Here is a 19,626-nt window from a genome sequence, read left to right as displayed (position 1 = left end):
CCCTCTCTCCTTTCCTCCTTTTTCTCCTTTTCATCCCTCTTTTTCTCCCCGTTTTTCCCTTTTTCCCCCGTTTTTTTCCCCTTTTTCCCCAAACCCTCACATTTTTTGGGAATTCCTCCCTGTTTTCCCCCAGCCCCCCGGAATTCCGGAGGAAAATCCCGAGGATCCGACGAGCGCCGACGTCCGGAGCGCCGGCGTCAGCACCCTGCTCCTGCTCAGCAGCACCGTGCCCCGCCTCGGCCACGTGAGAGTCCCAAAATTCCCAAAAAATACAAATTCCGGGAATTCCCGACAGGAAAAATCCCAAAATTCCCAATCCTGAGGGGTTTTACCCCAAAATTCCCAATCCCAAAATTCCCAGCCCCGAGGGTTTCCTGCTCCTGCTCAGCAGCACCGTGCCCCGCCTCGGCCACGTGAGAGTCCCAAAATTCCCAAAAAATACAAATTCCGGGAATTCCCAACAGGAAAAATCCCAAAATTCCCAATCCCGAGGGATTTTATCCCAAAATTCCCAATCCCGAGGGGTTTTATCCCAAAATTCCCAATCCCGAGGGGTTTTATCCCAAAATTCCCAATCTCGAGGGGTTTTATTCCAAAATTACCAATCCTGAGGGATTTTATCCCAAAATTCCCAATCCCGAGGGATTTTATCCCAAAATTCCCAATCTCGAGGGGTTTTATTCCAAAATTACCAATCCTGAGGGATTTTATCCCAAAATTCCCAATCCCGAGGGGTTTTATCCCAAAATTCCCAATCTCGATGGGTTTTATTCCAAAATTCCCAATCCCAAGGGATTTTATCCCAAAATTCCCAATCCCGAGGGATTTTATCCCAAAATTCCCAATCCTGAGGGATTTTATCCCAAAATTCCCAATCCCAAGGGATTTTATCCCAAAATTCCCAATCCCGAGGGATTTTATTCCAAAATTCCCAATCCCGAGGGGTTTTATCCCAAAATTCCCAATCTCGAGGGGTTTTATTCCAAAATTCCCAATCCCGAGGGATTTTATCCCAAAATTCCCAATCCTGAGGAATTTTATCCCAAAATTCCCAATCCTGAGGGATTTTATCCCAAAATTCCCAATCCTGAGGGATTTTATCCCAAAATTCCCAATCCCGAGGGGTTTCAATCCCGGAGTTCCCATTCCCGTTTTCCTCTGGTTTTCCTGATTATTTCCCCATTTTCCCCCTTTTCCCCAAATACTTTCCTCATTTTTTGCTCTGGTTTTTCCCCATTTTTTCCCATTATTTCCTTCAATTTTTTCGGATTATTTCTCCAATTTTCCCCATTATTTCCCCATTATTTCCCCTTCACTTCCCCGTTATTTCCTCATTATTTGCCTCATTTTCGTCCCATTCTCCCAATCCTTTTTCCGATTATTTCCCCATTTATCCCCATTTTTCCCTATTTTTCCCCATTATTTTCCCCATTATTTTCCCCTTTATTTCCCCATTTTCCCCTATTATTTCCCCATTTGTTCCCCATTATTTCCTCCATTCTCTCCCCATTTTTCCCAATTATTTTTCTCCATTTTCCCCATTTTTCCTTCTTTTTTTCCCCATTCTTCCCCATTCTTCCCCCATTATTCCCCCGTTATTCCCGGGTTATTCCTGGGTTATTCCCGGGTTGTTATTCCCGGTTATTCCCGGGTTGTTATTCCCGGTTATCCCATTTCCCCCGGCCAGGTGCTGTGGCAGTTCCCCCTTTATTCCGGGTTATTCCCGGTTATTCCCGGGTTGTTATTCCCGGTGTTCCCGTTCCCAGGTGCTGTGGCAGTTCCCCCGTTATTCCCGGTTATTCCCGGTTATTCCCGGGTTGTTATTCCCGGTTATTCCCGGTTATTCCCGGTTATTCTCGGGTTATTCCCGGTTATATTTCCCGGTTATATTTCCCGGTCATTCCCGGTTTTCCCGTTCCCAGGTGCTGTGGCGGTTCCCGGTTATTCCCGGTTATTCCCGGTTATTCCCGGGTTATTTCCCGGTTATTCCCGGTTATTCCCGGGTTATTTCCCGGTTATTCCCTGTTATTCCCGGGTTGTTATTCCCGGTTATTCCCATTTTTCCCGTTCCCAGGTGCTGTGGCGGTTCCCAGGTTGTTATTCCCGGTTATTCCCGGGTTGTTATTCCCGGTTATTCCCGGGTTGTTATTCCCGGTTATTCCCATTTTTCCCGTTCCCAGGTGCTGTGGCGGTTCCCGGGTTGTCATTCCCGGTTATTCCCGGGTTGTCATTCCCGGTTTTCCCGTTCCCAGGTGCTGTGGCAGTTCCCCCTTTATTCCGGGTTATTCCGGGTTATTCCCGGGTTGTTATTCCCAGTGTTCCCGTTCCCAGGTGCTGTGGCAGTTCCCCCGTTATTCCCGGTTATTCCCAGGTTATATCCCGGGTTATTTCCCGGTTATTCCCGGTTATTCCCGGGTTATTTCCCGGTTATTCCCTTTTATTCCCGGGTTGTTATTCCCAGTTATTCCCATTTTTCCCGTTCCCAGGTGCTGTGGCGGTTCCCGGGTTGTTATTCCCGGTTATTCCCGGTTATTCCCGGGTTGTCATTCCCGGTTTTCCCGTTCCCAGGTGCTGTGGCGGTTCCCGGGTTGTTATTCCCGGGTTGTCATTCCCGGGTTGTTATTCCCAGTTATTCCCGGTTATTCCCGGGTTATTTCCCGGTTATTCCCGGTTATTCCCGGGTTGTTATTCCCGGTTATTCCCGGTTATTCCCGGGTTATTTCCCGGTTATTCCCGGTTATTCCCAGGTTGTTATTCCCAGTTATTCCCATTTTTCCCGTTCCCAGGTGCTGTGGCGGTTCCTGGGTTGTTATTCCCGGTTATTCCCGGTTATTCCCGGTTATTCCCGGTTATTCCCGGTTATTCCCATTTTTCCCGTTCCCAGGTGCTGTGGCGGTTCCCCGGTTATATTTCCTGGTTATTCCCAGTTATTCCCAGTTATTCCCGGGTTATTTCCCGGTTATTCCCTGTTATTCCCGGGTTGTTATTCCCGGGTTGTCATTCCCGGTTTTCCCGTTCCCAGGTGCTGTGGCGGTTCCCCGGTTATATTTCCCGGTTATTCCCGGTTATTCCCGGTTATTCCCGGGTTGTCATTCCCGGTTTTCCCGTTCCCAGGTGCTGTGGCAGTTCCCCCTTTATTCCGGGTTATTCCGGGTTATTCCCGGGTTGTTATTTCCAGTGTTCCCGTTCCCAGGTGCTGTGGCAGTTCCCCCGTTATTCCCGGTTATTCCCAGGTTATATCCCGGGTTATTTCCCGGTTATTCCCGGTTATTCCCGGGTTGTCATTCCCGGTGTTCCCGTTCCCAGGTGCTGTGGCGGTTCCCGGGTTATTTCCCGGTTATTCCCTGTTATTCCCATTTTTCCCGTTCCCAGGTGCTGTGGCGGTTCCCCGGTTATATTTCCCGGTTATTCCCGGTTATTCCCGGTTATTCCCGGGTTGTTATTCCCGGTTATTCCCGGTTATTCCCGGGTTATTTCCTGGTTATTCCCGGTTATTCCCGGGTTGTTATTCCCAGTTATTCCCATTTTTCCCGTTCCCAGGTGCTGTGGCGGTTCCCGGGTGGTTATTCCCGGTTATTCCCGGTTATTCCCGGGTGGTTATTCCCATTTTTCCCGTTCCCAGGTGCTGTGGCGGTTCCCGGGTTGTTATTCCGGGTTATTCCCGGTTATTCCCGGTTATTCCCGGTCGGTTATTCCCGGTTTTCCCGTTCCCAGGTGCTGTGGCGGTTCCCGGGTGGTTATTCCCGGTTATTCCCGGTTATTCCCGGTCGGTTATTCCCGGTTTTCCCGTTCCAGGTGCTGTGGCGGTTCCTGCTGCCGCTGCTGCTGCGGCCGCTCCTGGCGCCGGCGCTGGCGCCGCTGTGCCGCAGCCTGACCCGCCTGGCCCGGCACGGCCCCCGGGAGCACGGTACGGAGCGGGAAGCCCGGGAAACGCTCGGGAATCCCGGGAAACGCTCGGGAATCCCGGGACAGGCTCGGGAATCCCGGGAAACGCTCGGGAATCCCGGGACAGGCTCGGGAATCCCGGGAGAGGCTCGGGAATCCCGGGAGAGGCTCGGGAATCCCGGGACAGGCTCGGGAATCCCGGGAAAGGCTCGGGAATCCCGGGACAGGCTCGGGAATCCCGGGACAGGCTCGGGAATCCCGGGACAGGCTCGGGAATCCCGGGAAACGCTCGGGAATCCCGGGAAACGCTTGGGAATCCCGGGAAACGCTTGGGAATCCCGGGAGAGGCTCGGGAATCCCGGGAAACGGCTCGGGAATCCCAGGAAACGCTCGGGAATCCCAGGAAACGCAGGACAGGCTCGGGAATCCCGGGAAAGGCGGGACAGGCTCGGGAATCCCGGAACAGGCTCGGGAATCCCGGGAAAGGCTCGGGAATCCCGGGAAACGCTTGGGAATCCCGGGAAAGGCTCGGGAATCCCGGGAAAGGCTCGGGAATCCCGGGACAGGCTCGGGAATCCCAGGAAACGGCTCGGGAATCCCAGGAAACGCAGGACAGGCTCGGGAATCCCGGGAAAGGCGGGACAGGCTCGGGAATCCCGGAACAGGCTCGGGAATCCCGGGACAGGCTCAGGAATCCTGGGACAGGCTCGGGAATCCCGGGACAGGCTTGGGAATCCCGGGACAGGCTCGGGACAGGCTCGGGAATCCCGGGACAGGCTCGAGAATCCCGGGAAACGCTCGGGACAGGCTCGGGAATCCCGGGAGAGGCTCGGGAATCCCGGGAGAGGCTCGGGAATCCCGGGAAAGGCTCGGGAATCCTGGGAAAGGCGGGACAGGCTCGGGAATCCCGGGAGAGGCTCGGGAATCCCGGGAAAGGCTCGGGAATCCCTGGGAAAAGCTCAGGACAGGCTCGGGAATCCCGGGAAAGGCGGGAGAGGCTCGGGAAATCCCTGGGAAAAGCTCCGGAAAGGCTCGGGAAAAGCTCGGGGAATCCCTGTGAAAAGCTCGGGAGAGGCTCGGGAAAGGCTCGGGGAAAGCTTGGGGAAAGTTCCAGGAATCCCTGGGAAAAGCTTGGGAAAAGCTCAGGGAAAGTTCTGGGAATCCCTGGGAAAAGCTTGGGAAAAACTCGGGAAAAGCTTGGGAAAAGCTCAGGAAAAGTTCTGGGAATCCCCAGGAAACGCTCGGGAAAAGCTCAGGGAAAGTTCTGGGAATGCTCGGGAAATCTGCAGGAAATCCGTGGGAAAACTCAGGAAATCCTTGGGAAAAGCTCAGGAAAAGTTCTGGGAATCCCCAAGAAAAGCTTGGGAAATCCCTGGAAAAGCTCAGGAAATCCCCAGGAAATCCCAGGAAAAGCTTGGGAAAAGCTCTGGAAAAGCTTGGGAAAAGCTCAGGAAAAGTTCTGGGAATCCCCAGGAAAAGCTCAGGAAATCCCCAGGAAATCCCTGGGAAATCAATGAGAAATCCTGGGAAAAGCTCGAGAAATCCCGAAAAAAGTTTGGGAAATCACCAGAAAATCCCCGGGAAATCCTGGGAAAAGCTCGGGAAAAGCTCAGGAAATCCCGGAAAAAGTTTGGGAAATCACCAGAAAATCCCCGGGAAATCCTGGGAAAAGCTTGGGAAATCCCTGGGGAATCCCCAGGAAATAAATAAGAAATCCTGGGAAAAGCTCGGGAAAAGCTCAGGAAATCCCGGGAAAAGTTTGGGAAAAGCTCAGGAAATCCTGGGAAAAGCTCGGGAAAAGTTCAGGAAATCCCAGAAAAAGCTTGGGAAATGTTCAGGAAATCTCCCGGAAATCCCTGGGAAATCCCGGGGAATCCTCGGGAATTCGGGAATGGGGTTGGGAATATCCCGGGATTGAATTTTTTTCCTGTTTTTCTTCTTTTCCCAGAAAATCTGCCTTCCCCGCAAGCCCTGACCGTGAGGCTCCTGGTGAGATTTGGGGAATTTTTATGGGAATTTTTAATGGGAATTTTACGGGAATTTCCCCAGAATTTCCCCAGAATTTTATAGGAATTTTTCAGGAATTTCCTGGGAATTTTTATGAGAATTTCCTGGAAACTTTCCATCAATTTAATCGGAATTGTACAGGATTTTTGTTTTGAATTTTCAGGAATTTTAGTGGGAATTTTACAGGAATTTCTGGGGATTTTAGGAGATTTTTCAGGAATTTTGGTGGGATTTTTCTGGGAATTATCATGAGTTTTATGGGAATTTTCTGGGTATTTTCGAGGGATTTTCCAGGGATTTTCCAGGGATTTTATGGGAGTTTCTTGGTAGTTTTCCCAGAATTTTATGGAAATTTTCCAGGAATTTCCTGGGGATTTTATGAGACTTTTCCGGGAATTTGCCAGCAGTTTTATGGGAATTTAACAGGAATTTTGGGGGGAATTTTTTGGGAATTTTATGGGTTTTCCAGAATTTTTATGGCAATTTTAAATGAGTTTCCCGGGAATTTCCTGAGGATTTTATAGGAATTTTACAGGGAGTTCTTTTTAATTTTCCGGAATTTTGGGGGCATTTTTGTGGGAATTTTCCCATTTCGCAGGCAGCTTTCATTCCCATTTTTCCCATTATTCCCATTTTTCCTGTTGTTATTCCCAGGCAGTTTTCATTCCCGTTATTCCCATTTTCATTCCCATTTTTCCCCTTTTTCCCGCCGCCGTTATTCCCAGGCAAGTTTTATTCCCATTATTTCTGATTTTCCCGTTTTTCCCGATGCCATTCCCGTTTTTCCCGCCATCCTTCCCAGGCGGGTTTTATTCCCGTTATTTCTGATTTTCCCATTTTTTTCTGATGTCATTCCCGTTATTCCCAGTTTTCACTCCCACTCTTCCCATTGTCATTCCCAGGCAGTTTTCATTCCCATTTTTCCCGGTTTTCCCATTTCTCACCCCATTTTTCCCGCCATTATTCCCAGGCGGGTTTTATTCCCATTATTTCTGATTTTCCCTTTTTTTTCCCAACGTCATTCCCGTTTTTCTGGATCTCATTCCCGTTTTTCCCATTTCTCCTGTTTCTCACTCCCGTTTCTCCCATTTTTCCCGTTTCTCCCGTTTTTCCCATTTCTCCCCCCGTTTTCATTCCCGTCTTTCCCATTTTCATTCCGTTTTTCACGTTTTCATTCCCCTTTTTCCTGTTTTTCCCCCCGTTTTCATTCCTGTTTTCATTCCTGTTTTCATTCCCGTTTTCATTCCCGTTTTCATTCCCGTTTTTTCCCCCCGTTTTCATTCCCGTTCTCATTCCCATTTTCCCTGTTGTTTTCATTCCCGTTTTTCCCGTTCTCTTTCCCGTTTTTCCCGTTCTCTTTCCCGTTTTCATTCCCGTTTTTTCCCGTTTTCATTCCTGTTTTCATTCCCATTCTCATTCCCGTTTTCCCCGTTGTTTTCATTCCCGTTTTCCCTGTTCTCATTCCCGTTTTCATTCCTGTTTTTCCTGTTTTCATTCCCGTTCTCATTCCCGTTCTCGTTCCCGTTTTCATTCCCGTTCTCATTCCCGTTCTCATTCCCGTTCTCATTCCTGTTTTTCCTGTTTTCATTCCCGTTCTCATTCCCGTTCTCGTTCCCGTTCTCGTTCCCGTTCTCGTTCCCGTTTTCATTCCCGTTTTCATTCCCGTTTTCCCCGTTGTTTTCATTCCCGTTTTCATTCCCGTTTCTCACCCCGTTCTCATTCCCGTTCCCATTCCCGTTTTTCCCGTTCCCATTCCCGTTTTCATTCCCGTTTTTCCCGTTCTCATTCCCGTTTCTCACCCCGTTCTCATTCCTGTTCTCATTCCCGTTTTTCCCGTTCTCGTTCCCGTTCTCATTTCCGTTTTTCCCATTTTTCCCCCGTTTTCATTCTCGTTCCCATTCCCATTTTTCCCGTTCTCATTCCCGTTCTCATTCCCATTTCTCCTGTTTTCATTCCTGTTTTCCCCGTTGTTTTCATTCCCGTTCTCGTTCCCGTTCTCGTTCCCGTTTTTCCCATTTTTCCCCCCATTCTCATTCCTGTTTTTCCTGTTCTCATTCCCGTTTTCCCGTTCTCGTTCCCGTTCCCGTTTTTCCCGTTCTCATTCCCGTTTTTCCCGTTCTCATTCCCGTTCTCATTCCCGTTTTTCCCGTTCTCATTCCCGTTTTCCCCATTGTTTTCATTACCGTTTTCCCTGTTGTTCCCGTTCCCGTTTTTCCCGTTTTTCCTGTTGTTCCCATTCCCGTTGTTCCCGTTGTTCCCGTTGTTCCCGTTGTTCCCGTTGTTCCCATTCCCGTTTTCCCCGTTTTTCCCATTCCCGTTTTTCCCGTTCTCGTTCCCGTTTTCCCCGTTGTTCCCATTCCCGTTTTTCCCGTTTCCCCGTTGTTCCCATTCCCGTTTTTCCTGTTCCCGTTTTCCCCGTTGTTCCCCGTTGTTCCCGTTGTTCCCGTTGTTCCCGTTCCCGTTTTTCCAGGCGGTCTCGTGGCGGCCGTGGGCGGGCGGCGGCCGCGGGGCGCCGGCGCTGCTGCTGCTCCGGGAGCTGCGCCTCGTCCCGCCGGAGCTGCGGGAATCCTGGAATTCCGAAATTCCCAAACTCCTGCGGCTCCTGCAAGGTCGGGAAACCCCCAGAGGGCCCCGAAATTCCCACCCCGGGAATTTCCCCATCCCAAAAAAAAACCGGGAAGAGAAGGGCGGGAACGGGGCCGGGGCAGGATTCCGGATGGGGATTCCGGGGAGGCTCGCCCGGATTTGGGGGATTTGGGGATTTGTGGGATGAGATCCATGGGAAAATGGGATTTGTGGGATTTGGGGGATTTGTGGGATTTTCTGGGATTTGGGGGATTTGGGGGATTTTGGGGATTTTTGGGATTTTGGGGATTTTTGGGATTTTGGGGATTTGGGGGATTTTGGGGATTTGAGGGATTTATGGGATTTTGGGGATTTTGGGGATTTTCGGGGTTTGGGGGATTTGTGGGATGAGATCCATGGGAAAATGGGATTTGAGGGATTTGTGGGATTTGTGGGATTTTCTGGGATTTGGGGGATTTATGGGATTTTCTGGGATTTGGGGGATTTATAGGATTTGGGGGATTTTGGGGATTTGGGGGATTTATGGGATTTTGGGGATTTTTGGGATTTTCAGGGTTTGGGGGATTTGTGGGATGAGATCCATGGGAAAATGGGATTTGAGGGATTTGTGGGATTTATGGGATTTTTGGATTTTCTGGGATTCGGGGGATTTTTGGGATTTTGGGGATTTTGGGGATTTTGGGGATTTTCGGGGTTTGGGGGATTTTCGGGGTTTGGGGGATTTGTGGGATGAGATCCATGGGAAAATGGGATTTGTGGGATTTTGGGGATTATTGGGATTTTTGGGATTTATGGTATTTTTTGGGATCCATGGTACTTTTTGGGATCCATGGGATTTATGGGATTTTTGGGATCAGTGGGATTTATAGGATTATGGGATTTTTGGGATTATGGGATTTATGGGAGTTTTGGGATCCATTGGATTTATGGGATTTTTTGGATCTGTGGGATTTATAGGATTATGGGATTTTAGGGATTATGGTATTTTTGGGATCCATTGGATTGATGGGATTTATGGGATTTTTGGGATCGGTGGGATTGATAGGATTATGGGATTTATGGGGTTTATAGGATTTTTTGGATACATGGGAAAATGGGATTTATGGGATCCATGGGATTTATGGGATTTTTTGGGATCCATGGGATTTATGGGAATTATGGGATTATGGGGTTTTCGGGATGGGATCCATGGGAAAATGGGATTTACGGGATTTATGGGGTTTATGGGATCAATGAGATCCATGGGATTTATGGGATTAAGTGATGGGATCCATGGGAAAATGGGATAATGGGATGGAATTTGTGGGATCCATGGGATTTATGGATTTATGGGATGGGACCCATGGGAAAATGGGATTTACCGGATTTGTGGGATTTGTGGGATTTCTGGGATCCACGGGATTTGTGGGATTTCTGGGGTTTATGGGATGGGATCCATGGGATCCATGGGATAATGGGATTTATTGGACAACGGGATGGGATCTGTGAGATTTATGGGATTTGTGGGATTGATGGGACGAGATCCATTGGGAAAATGGGATTATGGGATTTGTGGGATTTGGGGGGATTTATGGGATGGGATCCATCGGGATTTATGGGAAAACGGGATGATGGGATTAGTGGGATTTATGGGATCCATGGGATTTGTACACTAATGGGATGGAATCCGTGGGATTTTGGGGATTTTTGGTGGTTTTGGGATTTATGGGGTTTTTGTGATGGGATCTGTGGGAAAATGGGATTATGTGATTTTTGGGATTTATGGGATAATGGGATTTTATGGGATCCACTCCCCACCTCCGTTTTTTCCGGGAATCTGCTCCCAAATCCCTCCGATCCCAGAATTCCCACTTTTCCCACGCGGGCATTTTTCCCAGTGTTCCCAAACCTTTTCCCTGGGGAATTCTCCCCACATTCCCGGGTCCCTGGGAATTCCCAAAATCCCGATTTTCCCCCAGAGAACACCGAGGAGTCCCTGGACCAGCAGGAGTGGGAGGAGAAGCTGCTCCAGGTGCGGATCCGGGAATTCCGGGAAGCTTTTCCCGGGATTTTGGCTCTGGAAAAGGGATCAGGGTTGGGAAAAGGGCGGGAAGAACTCAAATCCAGGGAATTTTCCCCATGGAACTGGGGAGGGAGGAGCCTTCGGAGCTGGGGGAAATCCGGGATCGGGATCCCGAGGGAAAAGGGGCCAGGGCGGCGTTTCCTGGGAATTCCAGATTCCCAAAGGGATCTGGGGATGGGAAACCAGGATTCCAAAGGAAATTTGGGATGGAAAACCAGAATTCCAAAGGGATCCAGATTGGGAAACCAGAATTCCAAAGGGATCCAGAGAATTCTGTGGGAATTTGGGGTGGGAATTTGGCATTCCACAGGGTTGGCAGCTTTCCATGGGAATTTGGGGATGGAAAACCAGAATTCCAAAGGGTTCTTAGAATTCCACGGGAATTTGGGATGGGACACCGGAATTCCCAAGGGATTTCCCATGGGAATTTGGGATGGAAAACCAGAATTCCAAAGGGTTCTTAGAATTCCACGGGAATTTGGGATGGGACACCGGAATTCCCAAGGGATTTCCCATGGGAATTTGGGATGGAAAACCAGAATTCCAAAGGGTTCTTAGAATTCCACGGGAATTTGGGATGGGACACCGGAATTCCCAAGGGATTTCCCATGGGAATTTGGGATGGAAAATCAGAATTCCAGAGGATCCTGAGCTTTTCACGGGAATTTGGGATGGGAAACCAGAATTCCAAAGGGATTTTTCCATGGGAATTCAGGATGGAGAAGCAGAATTCCAGGGGGTTCTTGGGATTTGATGGGATTTTGGGATGGAAAAGCAGAATTCCAAGCGCCGTCGCTTTGCCGTGGGGACGCGGGGGGCTCGGGATTCCCGGCTGGGATTCCCGGCTGGAATTCCCGGCTGGAATTCCCGGAATTCCCAACCGCCCGTTGCCCATCCCAGTTTTTCCGGGAATCCCTGAGCTCCATCCCGGATAAATCCTGGATTTGCCCCTTGGTGGCGGAGACGTTCCGGCAGCTCCGCGACGCCGACGGATCCGCGGCGGAGAAGGTGAGGCCGGGGAAAATCCGGGAATGTTTCCCGCCTCCTCCCGGCCGTTTCCCGCTGGAATTCCCGGTTTTTTTTCCCAGGATTTCCTCTACAGATCCATGGGAACGGCGCTGGGGCTGTGGCCCGGGAAGGAGCTGGTCCGGAGGCAGCTCCAGGAGCTCCTGGAAAACGCCCAGTACCAGGAAGAGGCCGAGCGGGAGGTGAGGGATCCCCGGGAATTCCGGGAATTCCGGGAATTCCGGGGGGGTTCCCTCCTGGCAAAGGCGTGGGGCCGCTCTTCCCGGGAATTCCTGGGAATGTCGGGGTTGGGAGTGGGCTGGGATTGGGATTTCCTGAGGGGGTGGGGGGGGGAAAGTGTGGAATTCCGGGGAAATCGTGGATAAAATGATGGAATTCCGGGGAAATCGTGGATAAAATGATGGAATTCCGGGGAAATCGTGGATAAAATTGTGGAATTCTGGGGAAATAGTGGATAAAATGATGGAATTCCGGGGAAATCATGGATAAAATGATGGAATTCTGGGGAAATCGTGGATAAAATGATGGAATTGCAGGGTAATTGTTACTAAAGTTTTGGAATTCTGAGGAATCCCAGCTAAAATCCTGGAATTCCAAAGAATCCTGACTAAAATCTTGGAATTCCAGCTAAAATCCTGGAATTCTGTGGGGATCACAACTAAAATAATGGAATTCCAAGGAATCCTGACTAAAGTCTTGGAATCACAGCTCAAATCCTGGAATTCCTCGGAGTCACAACTAAAATCCTGGAATTCCGTGGAAATCCATCTAAAATCCTGGAATTCCCTGGGACTCTGTGCTAAAATCCTGGAATTCCAAGGAATACTTGTCTAAAACCTTGGAATCCCAGCTCAAATCCTGGAATTCCATGGAATTCCTGCTAAAAAATTCTGGAATTCCATGAATCTTCTTCTAAAATCCCGGAATTCTGTGGGAATTCCAACTAAAATCCTGGAATTCCACGGACTGCCGCCAAAATTCCTCGGGAATTCCATCCCAGCCCTTCCCAGGCAGGAATTCCTGCCCGAAAATCCTGGAATTCCTGGAATTCCAAGCGGGAATTCCCTTGGCGCAGCCCAGGAGTTGGGAGTAAACGTTGGGGGAAAAATCCGGGAATTCTGTGGGGTTTCATTCCCGGAATTCCCGCAGGGTTTGGCTTCCTGCTTCGGGATCTGCGCCCGGAGCCACCCGGAAGAAACGTTGGAAAAATTGGAGGAATTTGAGCAATCCGACGCCTGCAGGAAATCCCAGGGATTCTTCAGCATCTTCAAGGTGGGAATTCCCGGCGGATTCTCGGCAAAAATGGGAAAAACGGGAATGGCGAGGGGGATTTTGGGGGAATGTTCCATCCCTTCCTTGGAATTCCAGGATTTCAGGAGGATTTTTAACACGGTTCCCTTGGAATATTCTGTTCTTTTCTTGGGAATTCCGTGATCCCCCAAAAAAATCCCAGCTTTCCACAAATCCCGTCATTCTGGAATTCCGCAATTCCATGAATCCGGAGTTCCATGAATCCGGGATTCCGTGATCCCAAAATTCCAGAAATTCCAACAACTCCACGAATCTGGAATTCCGTTTTCTCCATGTTTTTCCGTGTTTTCTCCATGTCTTTCCCCTTGTTTTCCGTGGAGTTTTTTCCCATATTTTTCCCATGGCATTCCCATATTTTTCCCACGGCATTCCCACGTCTTTCCCATATTTTTCCATGCTTTTTCCATGTTTTCCATGTTTTCACCCGCTTTCCCTGTTCTCCCACCTTTCCCCGTATGTTTTCCCATGTTTTCCCATATTCTCCCATTTTTCCTGCATTTTCTCACATTTTCCCTGTTTTCCCACATTTTTCCCATGTTTTTCCCATTTTTTTCCACATTTTCTCACATTTTCCCTGTTTTCCCTCATTTTTCCCTCATTTTTCCCACCTTTTCCCACATTTCCCATTTTTCCCATTTTTTCTCACATTTTCCCTGTTTTCCCTCATTTTTCCCATATTTTCCCATTTTCCCCATTTTTTTTTCCTACATTTTCCGTTTTCCCTCAGTTTCCCATGTTTTTCCCATTTTTTCCCCTGTTTTTCCCACCTTTTCCCATTTTTCCCATTTTTCCCCATTTTTCCCATGTTTTTCCCTGTTTTTCCCACCTTTTCCCTTATGTTTCCTACCTTTTCTGATGTTTCCCCCCATTTTTCCCAGGTTTTTCCCACCTTTTCCCATTTTTTCCCCCACCTTTTCCCATTTTTTCCCCCATTTCCCCATATTTTTCCCATTTTCCCAATTTCCCCCCCTTTTCCCTGTTTCCCCCCATTTTCCCACTCTTTCCCCTGTGTTTTCCCACCTTTTATGATATTTCCCCCTATTTTTCCCATGTTTTTCCCACCTTTTTCCTTGGGTTTTTCCATGGTTTTCCCCATTTTTTCCCCATTTTTTCCCCATTTTTTCCCCATATTTTCCCCACTTTTCCCCATATTTTCCCATTATTTCCCAACACTTTTCCCTGTTTTTCCAGGACCAGAACAAGCTGGACACGGAGCAGTCCCGGGCAGCCCTGGCGCTGTGCCTGGGCCGCCTTTTCCCTTGGGTTTTCCCCATTTTTGCCCATTTTTTCCCCATTTCATCCCCATTTTTTCCCCCATTTTTCCCCATATTTTCCCATTATTTCCCAACACTTTTCCCTGTTTTTCCAGGACCAGAACCAGCTGGACACGGAGCAGTCCCGGGCAGCCCTGGCGCTCTGCCTGGGCCGCCTTTCCCTGGGTTTTCCATGGATTTTTCCCCATTTTTTTCCCCATTTCCCCCCCATTTTTCCCCCATTTTTTCCCTGGAGTTTCCCCCATTTTTTCCCATATTTTCCCCATTATTTCCCAACACCTTTCCCTGTTTTTTCCAGGACCAGAACCAGCTGGACGTGGAGCTGCGGCGGGCAGCGCTGGCGCTCTGCCTGGGCCGCCTTTTCCCTTGGGTTTTCCCCATTTTTCCCCATTTTTTCCCCATTTTTTCCCTGGAGTTTTCCCCATTTTTTCCCCATATTTTTCCCATTATTTCCCAACACCTTTCCCTGTTTTTCCAGGACCAGAACCAGCTGGACGTGGAGCGGCGGCGGGCAGCCCTGGCGCTCTGCCTGGGCCGCCTTTTCCCTTGGATTTACCCTGGGCTTTTCCCCATTTTTTCCCCATTTTTCCCCCCACTTTTTCCCCATTTTTCCCCATTTTTCCCCATTTTTTCCCATATTTTCCCCATTTTCCCAACACTTTTCCCTGTTTTTCCAGGACCAGAACAAGCTGGACACGGAGCAGTCCCGGGCAGCGCTGGCGCTCTGCCTGGGCCGCCTTTTCCCTTGGGTTTTCCCCATTTTTCCCCATTTTTTCCCCATTTTTTCCCTGGAGTTTTCCCCATTTTTTCCCCATATTTTTCCCATTATTTCCCAACACTTTTCCCTGTTTTTCCAGGACCAGAACAAGCTGGACACGGAGCAGTCCCGGGCAGCCCTGGCGCTCTCCCTGGGCCGCCTTTTCCCTTGGGTTTTCCATGGATTTTTCCCCATTTTTTTCCCCATTTCCCCCCCATTTTTTCCCCATTTTTTCCCCCATTTTTTCCCATATTTTTCCCATTATTTCCCTGTTTTTCCAGGACCAGAACCAGCTGGACGTGGAGCTGCGGCGGGCAGCGCTGGCGCTGTGCCTGGGCCGCGTGGCGGCGGCGGCGCCTCCGGAGCCGCGGATCCTCGGCTGCCTCCTGCGCCTCGGCCGCTCCAAGGTCACGGAATTCCGACGGAATTCCGCCGGAATTCCGCGGGAAATTCATGGCGATTGTGTGGGGATTTATTGGGGATTTTTAGGGGATTTTTGGGGGATTTTACAGGGATTTTACAGGAATTTTTGGGGATTTTTTGGGGAATTTTATGGGAGTTTTTGGGGGATTTTACAGGAATTTTAGAGGAATTTTACAGGAATTTTTGGAGAATTTTACCAGAATTTTTTGGGATTTTCTGGGAATTTTTGGAGATTTTAATGGGAATTTCACAGGAATTTTAAAGGAATTTTAAAGGAATTTTTGGGGAATTTTATGGGAATTTTTGGAGAAATTTACCAGAATTTTTTGGGATTTTCTGGGAATTTTTGGAGATTTTAATGGGAATTTCACAGGAATTTCACGGGAATTTTAAAGGAATTTTTTTTTTAATTTTACAGAAATTTTTTGAGAATTTTACAGGAATTTTTCTGAATTTTACTAGAATTGTACAGGAATTTTGGGGGAATTTTAAGGGAATTTTACAGGAATTTTACAGGAATTTTTTGGCAATTTTACGGGAATTTTACAGGAATTTTTTGAGAATTGTATTGAAATTTTACAGGGCAGGACTTCTACAGGAATTTTTTGGGAATTTTACAGGAGTTTTTGGGGAATTTAGTGGGAATTTTGCAGGAATTTTACAGGAATTTTTGGAGAATTTTATGGGAATTTTGTGGGAATTTTTTTGGAATTTTACAGGAATTTTACAGAAATTTTCTGGGATTTTTTTTGGAGTTTTTGGGGAATATTCCAGGAATTTTTCATGAATTTTCCACAATTTTCCAAGAACTTTCCAGGAATTTTCTGAGAATTTTCCATGAATTTTCTAGGAATTTTCTGGAAACTTTGCAGGAGTTTTCTGTTATTTTTTTGGAATTTTCCAGGAATTTTCTGGGAATATCCAGAGAATTTTCTTTGAGTTTTATGAGAATTTTCCCAGGAATTTTTGGGGAATTTCCCAGGCTATTTCCGGGACCTTTCCAGGAATTTTGGGGGATTTGGGGGGAATTTGGGTTTTTCCCACTGGAATTTCATTTTTTTCCTGCTGGGATTTTGGATTTTCCAGTGAAATTTCCCATTTTTTTTTCCTGCTTGGATTTGGGCATTTTCCCGATGGAATTTGCATTTTCCCAATGGAATTTTTGGGTTTTTCTCCGATGGAATTTGGGTTTTTCTGGTGGGATTTTGGTTTTTTTCCCCAAAAATTTCTTTTTTTTTTCCTGCTGGAATTTGTTTTTTCCATTGGGAATTTCGCTTTTCCCGCTGGAATTTTGTTCCTTCCCAGAGGAATTTGGGATTTTCCTGATGGGAATTTTGGTTTTTTTCCGCCCGTTCAGGTTCTGGGAATAAAAGTAGGGACCAAGGTAGGGAATTTTGGGATTGGCCTTGGAATTTTTCCTCTTTCCGCTTTTTCCTCTCATTGCGGGCTGGAAGCGCTTCCCGAAAAAATCAACGGAATTCCCGGGAAAATTCCTGGGAAAAAGGGATGGGAAAGGCGGGCCTGGACCTTCCGGCCCAGATGATCCCGGAATTCCACGGTCCCAAAATCCCGGAATTCTGTCATCCAAGAATTCCACAAATCCACAATCCCAAAATCCCGGAATTCTGTCATCCAAGAATTCCCTAAATCCACAATGCCGGAATTCCGTGAATCTGGAATTCCACGGTTTCAGAAATGCCGAGATCCCGGAATTCCAGAATTCCCTGATCCTGGAATTCCACAGTTCCATTCTGGAATTTTGCCATCCACTAATACCAGAATTCCAGAAATTCCAGAATTCCCTGATCCCGGAATTCCACAGTTCCATAATTCAATTATATTGGAATTCCAGAATTCTGGAATTTTGCCGTCCACTAATACCAGAATTCCATAAATCCCATTAATTCCATGATCCTGGAATTCCAGGATTCTTTAATCCCATCATTCTGGAATTCTGTGATTCCATGGAATCTTCCCACTTGGACTGGGGCATTCCCGGGGATTTCCATGGAATTTTCCGGTCGGGAATTCCCTCCTTGGGCTCCACTAACGCCTCTCCCTTGCTGCCTCTAACGGATTCTGCAAGGAATTCCCGGATTTTTTCATAATTCCAGGGGGTTTTTTGGGATTTCTGGATTTTTTCTGTAATTCTTGGGTTTTGATGGGATGCCAGGATTTTTCCAGATTTATTTTATTTTACTTTATTTTATTTTACTTTACTTTATTTTATTTTATTTTATTTTATTTTATTTTATTTTATTTTATTTTATTTTATTTTATTTTATTTTATTTTATTTTATTTTATTTATTTTATACCATACCAGTTCATTTATAGGGCTGATCCCAGTTCTGGGTTGATCCCAGTTCCAACCCCCAATCCCAATCCTGGTTCCCAATCCCAATCCCGGTTCCTGAACCTGATCCCAATCCCAATCCCAGTTCCCAATCCCAATCACAATCCCAATCCCAGTTCCCAATCCCAATCCCAATCCCAATCCCAGTTCCCAATCCCAATCCCAATCCCAATCCCAGTTCCCAATCCCAATCCCAATCCCAATCCCAGTTCCCAATCCCAATCCCAATCCCAGTTCCCAGTTCCCAGTTCCCAATCCCGGTTCCTGAACCTGATCCCAATCCCAATCCTGGTTCCCAATCCCAGTTCCCAATCCCAATCCCAGATCCCAATCCCAATCCTGGTTCCCAATCCCAATCCCAATCCCAATCCCAGTTCCCAATCCCAATCCTGGTTCCCAATCCCAGTTCCCAATCCCAATCCCAATCCCGGTTCCCAATCCCAATCCCAGTTCCCAATCCCAGTTCCCAATCCCAATCCCAATCCCAATCCCAATCCCGGTTCCTGAACCTGATCCCAATCCCAATCCCAATCCCAGTTCCCAATCCCAGTTCCCAATCCCAATCCCAATCCCAGTTCCCAGTTCCCAGTTCCCAATCCCGGTTCCTGAACCTGATCCCAATCCCGATCCCGGTTCCCGATCCCATTCCCAATCCCAATCCCAATCCCAATCCCAGTTCCCAATCCCAATCCCAGTTCCCAATCCCAATCCCAGTTCCCAATCCCAGTTCCCAGTTCCCAACCCCAATCCCAATCCCAATCCCAGTTCCCAATCCCGGTTCCCAATCCCGATCCCAATCCCAATCCCGATCCCAATCCCAATCCCGATTCCAATCCCAATCCCAGTTCCCAATCCCAGTTCCCAATCCCAATCCCAGTTCCCAATCCCAATCCCAGTTCCCAATCCCAATCCCGGTTCCCAATCCCAGTTCCCAATCCCAGTTCCCAATCCCAATCCCAGTTCCCAATCCCAGTTCCTGATCCCGATCCCAATCCCAGTTCCCGATCCCAGTTCCCGATCCCGATCCCAATCCCAGTTCCCAATCCCGATCCCAATCCCAGTTCCCAATCCTGATCCCGATCCCAGTTCCCAATCCCAATCCCAGTTCCCAATCCCAATCCCAGTTCCCAATCCCGATCCCGATCCCGATCCCGATCCCGATCCCGATCCCGATCCCGATCCCAATCAATCCCAATCCCAATCCCGATCCCGATCCCGATCCCAATCAATCCCAATCCCAATCCCGATCCCAATCAATCCCAATCAATCCCAATCCCAATCCCAATCCCATCCCAATCCCGATCCCAATCAATCCCAATCCCAGTTCCCAATCCTGATCCCGATCCCAGTTCCCAATCCCAATCCCAATCCCATCCCAATCCCAATCCAATCCCGGCTCCGTCCCTCAGGACCCGCTGCTGCGGCTGACTCTGGCCCGCAGCGTCTCCATGGCCGGCCGAGCCCTGGCCCGGCACAGCCCCGGGAACGACGCCGGGAAATTCGGGAACGAGCCCGGGAAATTCGGGAACGACCCCGGGAAATTCGGGAACGAGCCCGGGAAATTCGGGAACGACCCCGGGAAATTCGGGAACGAGCCCGGGAAATTCGGGAACGACCCCGGGAAATTCGGGAACGAGCCCGGGAAATTCGGGAATGACGCCGGGAAATTCGGGAACGAGCCCGGGAAGTTCGGGAACGAGCCCGGGAAGTTCGGGAACGAGCCCGGGAAATTTCCCGGGAACGGCCCCGGCAGCATCGCCCACAAGGCCGAGCTGGTGGCGCTGATGGTGGTGAGACTGGGACGGACTGGGATAGACTGGGATATACTGGGATGGATACTGGGATATACTGGGATATACTGGGATATACTGGGATGGATACTGGGATGGATACTGGGATATACTGGGATATACTGGGATATTCTGGGATGGATACTGGGAT

The 19,626-nt window shown here is 48.7% G+C and overlaps 1 protein-coding gene across 1 annotated transcript in view; it reads left to right on the top strand.

Moving 5' to 3' along the window:
* Positions 1-19,626, top strand: part of LOC146768512 (maestro heat-like repeat-containing protein family member 1) — a gene marked incomplete at its 3' end in the record, with an annotated part of 73,934 nt that overhangs the window by 18,971 nt on the left and 35,337 nt on the right. The window contains exons 10-21 of the mRNA XM_085561750.1: positions 134-244; positions 3,796-3,907; positions 5,834-5,874; positions 8,363-8,501; positions 10,437-10,489; positions 11,441-11,548; positions 11,629-11,748; positions 12,716-12,838; positions 15,190-15,315; positions 16,689-16,715; positions 19,095-19,175; positions 19,386-19,475. Coding sequence (XP_085417876.1) covers positions 134-244; positions 3,796-3,907; positions 5,834-5,874; positions 8,363-8,501; positions 10,437-10,489; positions 11,441-11,548; positions 11,629-11,748; positions 12,716-12,838; positions 15,190-15,315; positions 16,689-16,715; positions 19,095-19,175; positions 19,386-19,475 — 1,131 coding nt within the window. The remainder of the gene's footprint in view (positions 1-133; positions 245-3,795; positions 3,908-5,833; positions 5,875-8,362; positions 8,502-10,436; positions 10,490-11,440; positions 11,549-11,628; positions 11,749-12,715; positions 12,839-15,189; positions 15,316-16,688; positions 16,716-19,094; positions 19,176-19,385; positions 19,476-19,626) is intronic.

Source organism: Lonchura striata, chromosome 2 (genome assembly GCF_050655825.1).
Source record: "Lonchura striata isolate lonStrDom1 chromosome 2, ASM5065582v1, whole genome shotgun sequence".
NCBI classification, from domain to species: domain Eukaryota; kingdom Metazoa; phylum Chordata; class Aves; order Passeriformes; family Estrildidae; genus Lonchura; species Lonchura striata.
Note: the sequence above shows the minus strand (reverse complement) of the source record. Positions and strands in the feature narration are given on the sequence as shown.